General features: G+C 43.0%; 1 protein-coding gene across 5 annotated transcripts in view; it reads left to right on the top strand.

The window, feature by feature from the left end:
- Positions 1-4,580: 4,580 nt before the first annotated feature.
- Positions 4,581-12,500, top strand: part of nudt17 (nudix (nucleoside diphosphate linked moiety X)-type motif 17) — a 12,045-nt gene continuing 4,125 nt past the window's right edge. For 2 of the 5 annotated variants that reach the window (XM_031308369.2, XM_031308374.2), the window contains exons 1-4: positions 4,582-4,669; positions 8,536-8,657; positions 10,445-10,561; positions 10,825-11,008. In XM_031308369.2, coding sequence (XP_031164229.1) covers positions 8,583-8,657; positions 10,445-10,561; positions 10,825-11,008 — 376 coding nt within the window. In that variant the 5' untranslated portion in view covers positions 4,582-4,669; positions 8,536-8,582. Of the gene's footprint in view, positions 4,670-8,535; positions 8,658-10,444; positions 10,562-10,824; positions 11,009-12,500 lie in introns of all 5 variants that reach the window. The other 3 variants (XM_031308373.2, XM_031308370.2, XM_031308375.2) reach the window with 3 other exon arrangements.

Consider the following 12,500-nt stretch of genomic DNA (forward strand, 5'->3'; position numbering starts at 1 on the left):
GATAAAAACCACTACTTCTACTGAGAGAGAACAGCTACAGGAAGGAATACTACACTTCAACTAGCTGCTGAATCCACAAACTGAACGTGAGTTTCATAAGAACAAAGACTCAAAGTGAAAGTAACTTTCAGGGAAAAGTTTCTGTGGCTGAGCTGTCTGTCTGCTGTGTTTCCGGCTTCACTCAGAGACTAAATGGCTTCCAGATCAGAGGAGGATCTCTGCTGTCCGGTCTGTCAAGACATCTTTAGAGATCCTGTCGTTCTGTTGTGTAGCCACAGCTTCTGTAAAGACTGTCTGGAGAGCTGCTGGAGAGAGAAACCAGTGAAAAAGTGTCCAGTTTGTAGGAAAAGATCTTTGTCTAAACCACATGTTAGCCTGGTGATGAAGAACCTGTGTGAGGCCTTCATACAGCAGAGAGATCAGAGATCTTCAGAGGCTCTCTGCAGTCTGCACTCTGAGAAACTCAAACTCTTCTGTCTGGACCATCAGCAGCCGGTGTGTCTCGTCTGTTTGCATTCAGAAAAACACACCAACCACAGATTCAGACCCATCGATGAAGCTGCACGACAACACAAGAAGGACCTTCAGGGAACTCTGGAGCCCTTAAAGAAGAAGTTAAAGGTTTTTGGACAAGTTAAAGTGAAGTGTGATCAAACAGCAATACTCATAAAGGTCCAGGTGCAACGCACAGAGACGGAGATTAAGCATCAGTTTAAGAAGCTTCACCAGTTTCTAGAAGAGGAAGAGGAGGCCAGGATGGCTGCACTGAGGGAGGAAGAGAAGCAGAAGAGTCGGAGGATGAAGGAGAAGATGGAGGCTCTGAGCAGAAAGATAGCAGCTCTTTCAGACACAGTCAGAGCCACAGAGGAGCAGCTGAGAGCTGAAGACGTCTCATTCCTGATCAACTACAGGGCTGCAGTGGAAAGAGTCCAGCAGCGCCCCCTGCTGGATGATCCACAGCTGCTCTCAGGAGCTCTGATAGACGAGGCCAAACACCTGGGCAACCTGAGCTTCAACATCTGGAACAGCATGAAGGACTTGGTCTCCCTTCCTCTCCCTGGAAGTCAGTTAGTATACCAGGGGCACGAAAAAAAAAAAAGTCAAAGTATTGAAAGTAAATTTAGACTTATAAAACCAATGGCAGAGTCCACACATGCAACAGGGGGTGTGTGGACCAGGTGGGGAGACCGACTGTGAGGCCTGAACGCGGGCTCTGGCTCCAGTCTGGCCTCCCTTCCTCTCCCTGGGTCGTTTGGTCCGCATTAGTCTATATCCAAGACGTTTCACTTCCAGTATTGCTCCGTTGACGCCGGAAATTCCGCCGGATGTCCCTCATTTCGGCCGGATGTCCGTCCCCTTCCTCTGTCTCTGTGTTGGCGTTCTAACCTCTGGTGGATTTGTGAGGACTATGGTTAACTGCTCCTCAGATCTCTGCAGGGTAAATCCAGACAGCTAGCTAGACTATCTGTCCAATCTGAGACTAAAACTACTTTTGAACGTCCACATTAAAGTGGCCATATTCTGCTCATTTTCAGGTTCATAATTGTATTTAGAGGTTGTACCAGAATAGGTTTACATGGTTTAATTTTCTAAAAACACCATATTTTTGTTGTACTGCACATTGCTGCAGCTCCTCTTTTCACCCTGTGTTCAGGTCTCTGTTTTAGCTACAGAGTGAGACCTCTCACTGCTGTAACATCTTTGTTGGCAGTCGCACATGCTATAAGTAGCTAGGTAAGATCACATGCTCAGTAGCTAGGTAAGATCACATGATCAGTAGCTAGGTAAGATCACATGATCACCACATGATCAGTAGCTAGGTAAGACCACATGACCAGTGGCTAGGTAAGATCACACGCTCAGTAGCTAGGTAAGATCACATGCTCAGTAGCTAGGTAAGATCACATGATCAGTAGCTAGGTAAGACCACATGATCAGTAGCTAGGTAAGATCACATGCTCAGTAGCTAGGTAAGATCACATGCTCAGTAGCTAAGTAAGATCACATGCTCAGTAGCTAGGTAAGATCACACGCTCAGTAGCTAGGTAAGATCACATGCTCAGTAGCTAGGTAAGACCACATGCTCAGTAGCTAGGTAAGATCACATGCTCAGTAGCTAGGTAAGATCACATGCTCAGTAGCTAAGTAAGATCACATGCTCAGTAGCTAGGTAAGATCACATGATCAGTAGCTAGGTAAGATCACACGCTCAGTAGCTAGGTAAGGACTACATGAGCTAGCTAGCTGTTTCTCCAACTACAGTGGTACAAGGCAGGATTAGCCGGGAGACTTCTTCTAAACAAGGGCGCGCCCCTAGTTTGCGTGGTATACCTGCAGAACAGGGACATGTAAGTAGTTCTATACAATTTATTTTGTAGATTAGGGTGAATTTGTGTGTGTTGTAGCGGTGTTTTGCCATTGAGAACGAGCTAGCATGCTAACGGTTAGCCCCCTAGGCCCCTCGTCTCGGCTAGTGACGTAGAAAGCCGTGCAGATTTTGACCAGCTCACCCAGAGACTGAAGGCAGGACACATTCAGAAACCGTATCTCACTCTAAACAGCATGGATGTTATTTTCAAAGTTTGTATGCGTGTGGAAGCACCAGAGACACAACATAACTCCCCAAATCCCAGAAAAAGGGATTTCTTTTTAATAATATGGGTACTCTAAGAGCGTCTGGCAAGTTAGTTATTCCCCTCTTCTCAGCCTCTCGGCGGCTAAAACTTGAGTTTCAGATTGTTGCCTACAAGTTCCTTCCTGAGACTATTTAGCAGAGGCACCGTGGCTCCGTCCAGAGCTTAGCACCGCCCAAGATGATTGTGATTGGTTTAAAGAAATGCCAATAAACCAAAGTAGTTTTCCTCCCATCCAGGAATGCTGTGTGGACTAGTCAGACCTTCCTCCACAGCTCTGTGGAGGAAGGTCTGGACAGGCGAGACTAAAGTCCGCACCAGAGTTCACATGAGCTTTCACATCGCGCCAAACCAACCAAACTGTCAGATCAATAGGGTTGGGTACCGAAACCCGGTTCCACTATGGAACCAGTTCCTACGCAACCGGTAGGAATCGGAACGGATTAGAACGCAAATTTCGGTTCCACTTGATGTGTCGACTGAAATATTTTCCCTCTGTCGCTCCGAAACGGACGTAAAAATGTCACCCTTTCTCTGTAGTCTACCGTTAGCTAGCTACCGTAAATGTAGGCTACTTTTAAAATGCTATATTTTCCCTCTGGGCTCACCAAAATGGACGTAAAAGCATATTAACCATTCACTGCACCGCACGTGATCCCTAGTAAACATATTACATATTTGATGTCATTTTTCAGTTTTTCAAGAATCGGTTTAGGAATCAGAATCGTTTTAAAAGTACCGGGTCAGCATCGGAATCGTAAAAATCCAAACGGTACCCAACCCTACCGATCAAACGCTCCAGGGTTCGGTTACAACAGACCAAACTGCTCAGGTGCGAAGGCATCCGAAGATTGTTTTTGTTCATGTCCAAGTTATACTTACTGGGGAGAAACCTGATTTATTCTCCCGTTTTTTATTATTTTCTATTCTCTTGCTGTTTCTGTCTCGATGCTTTTAATGTTTTATGTCAAGCACCTTGAATGAATTGCCTTGTTGTTGCTGAAATGGGCCCGGCCATGTTCCAGATTTTGGGTTTATTTAGTAACATGATCCAGATAAACATTACTGATGTAACACAAAATCAGCTTTAATGACTCCTGTTTCTGATTTACAAGACCTGCCAATTAATCTGTAATTAATGTTAGATCATTGATTTGTCAGTTGTGATTCTTTGCGTGTTTCTGTGCTGCCGAGAATGAGATTAAAGCTTTTAAACTGGAAACTAAAAGAGTCTCATAAATTATAATTATTTCTGAAATAAGATGGAGCAGAAGATAGAGACAGTTGTAAAGTAGATACATGTTTTGCCAGTGATGGGAAGTAACTAAGTACATTTAACCCTCCTGGTGTCCTCGGGTCAAATTTGACCCATTTTCAAAAAGTTTCTATATCCGAAATTTGGGTTTCTTTCAACCAAATTGTCCAAAAAATTAACCTGGATGGTTCCATACAACACTCTTAACAAGTTAAATAAATTATCAGTTCACTACTTTCATTGAATTTGGTTGTTTTAGTCAATTTAAAAAAAACAATTGGTAAAAGAACTTTGAAAAAAGTGACAAAATGTAAAAGAAAAGTGACTGAAATGTCAAAAAAGTGACAAAAATGTCAAAAAAGTGACAAAAATGTTTTAAAAAATGTGACAAAAAAGTTACAGAAATGTCATAAAAAAAAAAAGCTTTAAAAATTTGGGAAAAAACCCACAAAAACTTCAAACGGCTCAGAAAAAGTCATTGATAAAGGTTTTTCATTTCAAATTTTGACTCATAAAAACAAAAAGTTGCAGGTCAACTGGATGTCAACACGAGGATTACTTTAAAAATATTTTGATGCAGATATTTTTGTACTTTTTCATGCAGTACTCTTACTTGTATTGAGTATTTCTACACTGTAGTATTACTGTTTTTACTGAAGGAAATGATCGGAGTACTTTACTCACAGAATGTTCCTGACGGCTCTTATTTTGAAGTCTGTAACCGGATGTTGATTCCGTTTAAAATGGCTGAAGGACGCTAGCTGCTGTTCCCTCTCCGTCAGTAGGTTCCTGCTCTTTCTGCTGTGTTTATACTGTGTTTATGTGTTCTATTTAAATAGAAACGCGGACATTACAGTCTGCAGAAGTTAAAGTAGAAACTATTTGTGTTCAGAGGGTTTTATTCCCGCGGAGGGAAGCTTTTTAAGGCGTCTAATGTTAGCTAAAGTTAGCCGTTAATGTTTGTTGACAGTTCAACATGTCTGTTTACTCAGTTAACTAGTATCAGTGTCTCTTTCTCTCTCCTTTCTCTCTGTTTTCCAGCTGGACTTGTAGCCGTTATATTGTTGGCTAGTTTACTTTAGAATAAAACATAAAATTGAATAAACTACATGTGTTTAGTGTGCAGTAATCTTAATGTGTAAAGTAACTAGTAACTAAAGTAACTAGTAACTAAAGCTGTAACAGATGAATGTAGTGGAGTAAAAAGTACAATATTTTTCTCTGAAATGTAGTGGAGTAGAAGTAGAAAGTGGCATGAAAAGAAAAGACTCAAGTAAAGTACAAGTACCTCAACATTTGGACTTAAGTACAGTACTGGAGTACATGTACTTAGTTACATTCCACCAGTGACATTTGGGTTAGATTGATCAGTTTCCTGTGTTGAGTGTTTGAAGCTGATGTGCAGTTTCACAGTCAGACCCACCCGTGACAGTCAGACATGACTCAGCTAACACACACACACACACACACACACACACACACACACACACACACACACACACACACACACACACACACTATCTCATGCTTGTTATTGTTACTTCAGTACGTACTATTGCATGCAGTATGGATACAGTTGGGACTACTTCTTCATAACATTGCGCCTTGAACTTTGATCCTCTTGCTCCACAGACTGTAAAAATATTTGGACAAAGGACGGGTGTCTTACCAAAAATTGATTCCCGTCTGCGGGGGAGCTCTGTGCCCTAGATTATAACCAATCCGGCTCTCTTTCCACTAGTGGTTGCAGCCCCTACCTGGTCTTCAAGTTGAACATTAAATTGATAATAAAAGGCAGCCTTAAAAACAGAATGACAGTTACATTTTATAGTGTAGTCAGTGTTTCCTTTAGGATTTTTTTTAGCAGTGGGGGCAGATCTGTCCGAACATAACAATAACAATAACCTCTGAATTAGGGCTGCAACTAACGATTATTTTAATAATCGATTAATCTGTCGATTATTTTTTCGATTAATCGATGAATCGGATAAAAAAACAAAAAAGCATTAATTTACATCAACTCAATACATACTTACATACATACTTGTTGTTTTAGTTAATAGTTGTGTAAAGGTAAGTAACCCAAAGAGCAGACACACACACACACACACACACACACACACACACACACACACACACACGTTCACTTGAAGCTTATTCATTAAATTATTACCATCATTGTAGTAAGTGCCAGTTAAGTTCATTTGTACACCACATTTAAACACAGCTTAAGATGAGTAAGTGCTATAAAAGAACTTTAAAATGAAATTAAAAAGTACAACACACACAAATATATTTGTCAACAATAACTGATATGGGACAAAGCACAGAATATATACATGACAATAGATTGAAAAATTAATGGGCCAAAAAAGGCGAGTGAATAAAAACGTGTCTTTAGTCCTGCTTTACTACTGTTATTAACGAGCTAACGCTAGCTTTACTAGTTATTAATGAGCTAACGCTAGCTTTACTACTGTTATTAACGAGCTAACGCTAGCTTTACTACTGTTATTAACGAGCTAACGCTAGCTTTACTACTGTTATTAACGAGCTAACGCTAGCTTTACTAGTTATTAACGAGCTAACGCTAGCTTTACTACTGTTATTAACGAGCTAACGCTAGCTTTACTACTGTTATTAACGAGCTAACGCTAGCTTTACTACTGTTATTAACGAGCTAACGCTAGCTTGTCATGCTAGTCAGCTGGATAACGAGTAAACACCACACCAGAAGAGGGACGTTACGTTCCTCACTTCAAAACGGAACAAAAGTAGGATTCTGTGACTTTACCCTGCTGTTGAACTCCCTTCCTCCTCATCAAGGACTCCAACATGTTTATGTTTTAGGTGCTGAATCATCACCGTGGTGCGCCCGTGCCATGCCGTGTCGCTTTTGCTTATCTTGCAATTAACACGTTTTTGATTTATTTAGTGTGAAATGCTCCCAGACGTTGGATGACTTAGGTCGAACTGATTTCTCTGCCTCCGCCGTGTGTTTCAGAACGTTACGGGTCTCTCCGGTCTCTCTCTGTATTTCCTCTACCCCCGCTCTGCTCTTTTTTTTCTTCTTTTCTTTCGCTCCGCACGGCACTCAACTCAGTTGCTTTTATCTCTGCGACTGAGTGGCGTGTCGCGCGACACAACGAAGCGATAATGAAATTCGTTGCCAACTTTTTTAATAATCGAATTTTATCCATTTTATCGATTCGTTGTTGCAGCCCTACTCTGAATAGTTCTACTTGTTAAACTGGACGGGTCCAATAACCTCTGAATAGTTCTACTTGTTGTTAAACTGGACGGGTCCAGTAACCTCTGAATAGTTCTACTTGTTAAACTGGACGGGTCCAATCACCTCTGAATAGTTCTACTTATTAAACTGGACGGGTCCAATCACCTCTGAATAGTTCTACTTGTTGTTAAACTGGACGGGTCCAATAACCTCTGAATAGTTCTACTTGTTAAACTGGACGGGTCCAATAACCTCTGAATAGTTCTACTTATTAAACTGGACGGGTCCAATAACCTCTGAATAGTTCTACTTGTTGTTAAACTGGACGGGTCCAATAACCTCTGAATAGTTCTACTTGTTAAACTGGACGGGTCCAGTAACCTCTGAATAGTTCTACTTGTTGTTAAACTGGACGGGTCCAATAACCTCTGAATAGTTCTACTTGTTATTAAACTGGACGGGTCCAGTAACCTCTGAATAGTTCTACTTGTTGTTAAACTGGACGGGTCCAATAACCTCTGAATAGTTCTACTTGTTATTAAACTGGACGGGTCCAGTAACCTCTGAATAGTTCTACTTGTTGTTAAACTGGACGGGTCCAGTAACCTCTGAATAGTTCTACTTGTTGTTAAACTGGACGGGTCCATTAACCTCTGAATAGTTCTACTTGTTGTTAAAGTGGACGGGTCCAATAACCTCTGAATAGTTCTACTTCTTGTTAAACTGGACGGGTCCAATAACCTCTGAATAGTTCTACTTGTTAAACTGGACGGGTCCAATAGCCTCTGAATAGTTCTACTTGTTGTTAAAGTGGACGGGTCCAATAACCTCTGAATAGTTCTACTTGTTGTTAAAGTGGACGGGTCCAATAACCTCTGAATAGTTCTACTTCTTGTTAAACTGGACGGGTCCAATAACCTCTGAATAGTTCTACTTGTTAAACTGGACGGGTCCAATAACCTCTGAATAGTTCTACTTGTTGTTAAAGTGGACGGGTCCAATAACCTCTGAATAGTTCTACTTGTTAAAGTGGACGGGTCCAATAACCTCTGAATAGTTCTACTTGTTGTTAAATTGCAATGAGAGCGGCAGTGCATTATGTTGGCAGGATCATTTAAAAGGCATCCTACATTGTGTGTCTGCCCTATTTCTGATACCGTGGCAGCAGAAATTTTGCCGTGGCGGGCCGCCACTACAAAATGAACATGGAGGAAACGCTGGTAGTTTTCTGATGATATTTTCTTTCAACCAACACAAATAAATCTTGTTCGCGATGTGTTTTAGATATCGGGATGATTATGAAAAGTAGATATATTGTGCAACCCTAATCCAGATAAACATTACTGTATGTAAACATATTTAGAAATCAAGTTATTCTTTTTTTTTTTTAAACCTGCGTTCTCTCTAATTTCCAGCAGAAGAAGCAGCGCAGTTACCGGGTTGTTCCTGTTGGCATGGTAACATGGATAAAATGAGGAGGATCCTGGTTCATGTTTGTAAGGACCGAGCAGCTCCGCAGCGAGCTCAGTTTGTCCAGGTCAGTGTCACAGCGCTGTGGAGGAAGGGTCTGGCTACACCACAGATGCATTCTGGGATAGGAGAAAAAAACCTCTCTGGGTTGTTTGCATTTCTTTAAACCAATCACAGTCGTCTTGGGCGGCGCTAAGCTCCGGACGCAGTGATGGTGGCTCTGCTAAATAGTCTCAGGAAGGAACTTGTTCTGGTGGAACATTTGCACCCCGCTAAAGAAAACTCCACATCCAATATTACATGAAGTTACTGTTGACACAATACTGTCAAAAAAATTAGCTGATACATGGTTAAACCTCATTGGCTCTTACAGGTGTATCTCCGTGTGTACTTCATCCACAGCAATCCCACCAATCAGTCCCTAAACCTCCCAGTTAGAGAGGAAATTACCTAAACATATTCTTTATAAATCTTTACAATCATTCCTTGAAAGAACCGAGCAGGCCTGCCTTGTTGCACCATCCACATCTTCTTCTATACTTAATATTTTCAGGGTGTAGTTAGTGTAGAAATATTTCTATAATCTAGATGTGCTATTTTCAGTATTAAAGTTGTGTTCCCTGTGTGGACTGGGGACACCCAGATGGTTGGCTTGAGCTCTGATTACCTTATAAGTTAAGGATTGTATTCCTTATATAATGTATAGTTATAGGTAGTTAGCTTGCGCTCTCATTACCGTATACAGTCCCTCCAGCAAAACGTGATCATGCAATCGCATAATTCATTGCATAATCAGCCCAAGTCCGCATATTTATGCGGCGGCCGCATTTTTTCAAATACGCTGCACTTTCACCGCATAGCCTAATGCAGATTTCCGCGCAAAATATGCAGGGCTTGCATGATTTCATAATCCCCGCATTTCCGTTGGAAAAAAGTCCCATATATCTTAGCAGAAAGTTGAAAAATGTTGCGTTTACTTCACACAAGAGCAGCCATTTTCCCCTGTTGCCATGGGAACGTTATGAAGTGACGTAATTTTGCGAAAAGCTGCAAACCCTGCGATGAAGCCACGATGAAACCGCAGTTTTTGCAAGTTCCCGCAATTTCATCGCATAAAATTGCATAAATATCCCGCATATTCCATCGCATTTTTTAAGAAAACGTTCCGCATAATCAAGGATTTTTGCCCGCAACAATCACGAAAAAACTCTGGAAAATTCTGGAAGGACTGCCTTCCTTCCAGTTGTTTTTCTGTGCCAGTCGGAGAGGTGGAATGGGAGGGGGTGGCTTTTAGGTCGGTGGGTGCTGGAGAGTCTGCCCGCAGAGAGGACGGAGAGAGGAGGGGGACGTCTTCAAGCAAGATATAAAAGATTAACCATATTGATAGAGGAGGTTCACAATCTGACATAAACTTTGCTCTGTATACTCTGTGTCTGGTTAAGGGAAATTTAGTGTCATTTTTTGAAGCCACAATTGTGTTTGTAAACTTAAATGCTGGACTTTCAGTAAACTTTCTTGACTTTAATCCATCGTGTCAGTTTTGATCCCTGAGTTCTGCTATCACAAGCCTCATCAAAGAATGTGTAGGAATTAGAGTGTATAGATAACTGGAGTCAGATTTGACAGGCCTTAGGGCCTTATTATAGATAATTCCTTTCATTAGCTATGCTCGAAGTTTGTCGTTGATTCCCGAAGAGAACGGAATTTTTAGAACGGAAACACACAGAGAGAGGAAGGTTTATCCTGGAAATGTTCCAGACTAGTTCAGTGCAGACGGATGCTCTTTCTTTCCTTAAATGTTGGACTGTTCCTTTAACCGGCTAACAGCTGTGTTTCTCCCTGCTGTGATGTCAGAGTATAACGAGTCATTTCGGTGACCGTGGCGACGATGAGGTGGAGGTGAACTGCTCTCTGGAGAAAAACCAGTTCATTATTTCCAGAGCAGAAAAAGGACAAGGGACGCCTCTGAAGGTCAGACTCCTGACTCTAATATTATATTTACACTACTGCAGTGCCTCCAGTGTTGCTTCCCAGCATGCCGTTGGGCGGTGTAATAAAGCACTAACCCACGAGAGGCTCTTTACAGTAATGTTAGTACAGCTAAGAGCATATTAGGCATCATATTTGCCTCTCTATCTTCAATATTTATCCATATATCTTTAATATTTGCCTCTCTATCTTTAGTTTTTACCCCTCGGTCTCTGTAACGGTCCTGTTTTCCTCTTTCCTCCCAGAGGCCCGCCTTCTGTCCCATCAAACACCTGTCAGTCGCCGAGGCAGCTGCGATCCCATTGGACGTTCAGCAGCGCGGCGTGGACGTGGGCGTGGCCATCATCCTGCAGACAGCCAATGAGAGAGTGTTGCTGACGCGGCGGGCAAAGGAGCTCCGCATCTTTCCCAACGTCTGGGTTCCTCCAGGTCTGACACTCACACAGACGTCTGTTAGAGGGGGCAGGTGCATTGTGGGAAACGTAGGATTCGGTTTTGCTAAAAACGCCCAGACTGTAAAAATAACGGACGTAGCAGCAGTGGCGTCACCCGTTGGTTTGTGGGCTGCCGTTTTGAAGCCCCGAGTTGTCCATCTTGGCTTTCTAAAAAATGTTTAAAGATTAGATTTTTGGGCATTTCCGCCTTTAATGGATAGGACAGCTAGACATGAAAGGGGAAGAGAGAGGGGATAGAACTGCCGGAAATTGTCACAGGTCGGACTCGAACCCTGGACCTTCTGCGTCGAGGCATACACCTCTATATATGTGCGCCTGCTCTACCAACTAAGCTAACCCGGCCACAACCTTACTGATTTTTGACGGAGGATGGAGCCGGGGAGGGTGGAGCCTGGGAGGGTGGAGCCTGGGAGGGTGGAGCCGGGGAGGGTGGAGCTTGAGAGGATGGATGACGCGGCCAAGCCAGGGTTGTTTATGGTTGCAATGGCGCGGTGCTAAGCTAAACGCTAAAGAGGGAAAGTTGCTGATTCTCAACCCGGATGATAAACACGGACCTCTTGGTACTGGAGCCGTTTCTCTGCATGTACGACAGAACAGTAAATCTGCAGACTTTCCCTTTTAAAGGAACACAACTCGAAGGCTAAGCACTGCTACTTCTGCTACTTGGGCGGAGTGATTATTACTCCAACTCTGAGCGAACTCTCTGCTCCTCACCACGGGGCTTCTCAGGTGCTGCGAGCAAATCCCTCCCCCCAAGTAGCAGAAGTAGCAGAGCTTCACCTTCTGAGAATATAGTTCCCAGTATGTATACGTTAGAAGATGGCTGTGTGTCATGTGACCTTGTACACGCTGTGACTCTACAAATCACAACATGGAAATAGGAACATATTGGAGTTATTTTGTCACTTATTGGGAGCAGTAGGCTAGATGGAGCCAGTTACCTCCAGGATCTGTGCTAAGCTAGGCTAGTTGGAGCCGGTTACCTCCAGGATCTGTGCTAAGCTAGGCTAGTTGGAGCCGATTACCTCCAGGATCTGTGCTAAGCTAGGCTAGATGGAGCCAGTTACCTCCAGGATCTGTGCTAAGCTAGGCTAGTTGGTGCTGGTTACCTGCAGGATCTGTGCTAAGCTAGGCTAGATGGAGCCGATTACCTCCAGGATCTGTGCTAAGCTAGGCTAGTTGGAGCCGGTTACCTCCAGGATCTGTGCTAAGCTAGGCTAGATGGAGCCAGTTACCTCCAGGATCTGTGCTAAGCTAGGCTAGTTGGTGCTGGTTACCTGCAGGATCTGTGCTAAGCTAGGCTAGATGGAGCCGATTACCTCCAGGATCTGTGCTAAGCTAGGCTAGTTGGAGCCAGTTACCTCCAGGATCTGTGCTAAGCTAGGCTAGTTGGAGCCGGTTACCTCCAGGATCTGTGCTAAGCTAGGCTAGATGGAGCCAGTTACCTCCAGGATCTGTGCTAAGCT

Source organism: Sander lucioperca, chromosome 10 (assembly GCF_008315115.2).
Source record: "Sander lucioperca isolate FBNREF2018 chromosome 10, SLUC_FBN_1.2, whole genome shotgun sequence".
In the NCBI taxonomy this organism is placed as follows: domain Eukaryota; kingdom Metazoa; phylum Chordata; class Actinopteri; order Perciformes; family Percidae; genus Sander; species Sander lucioperca.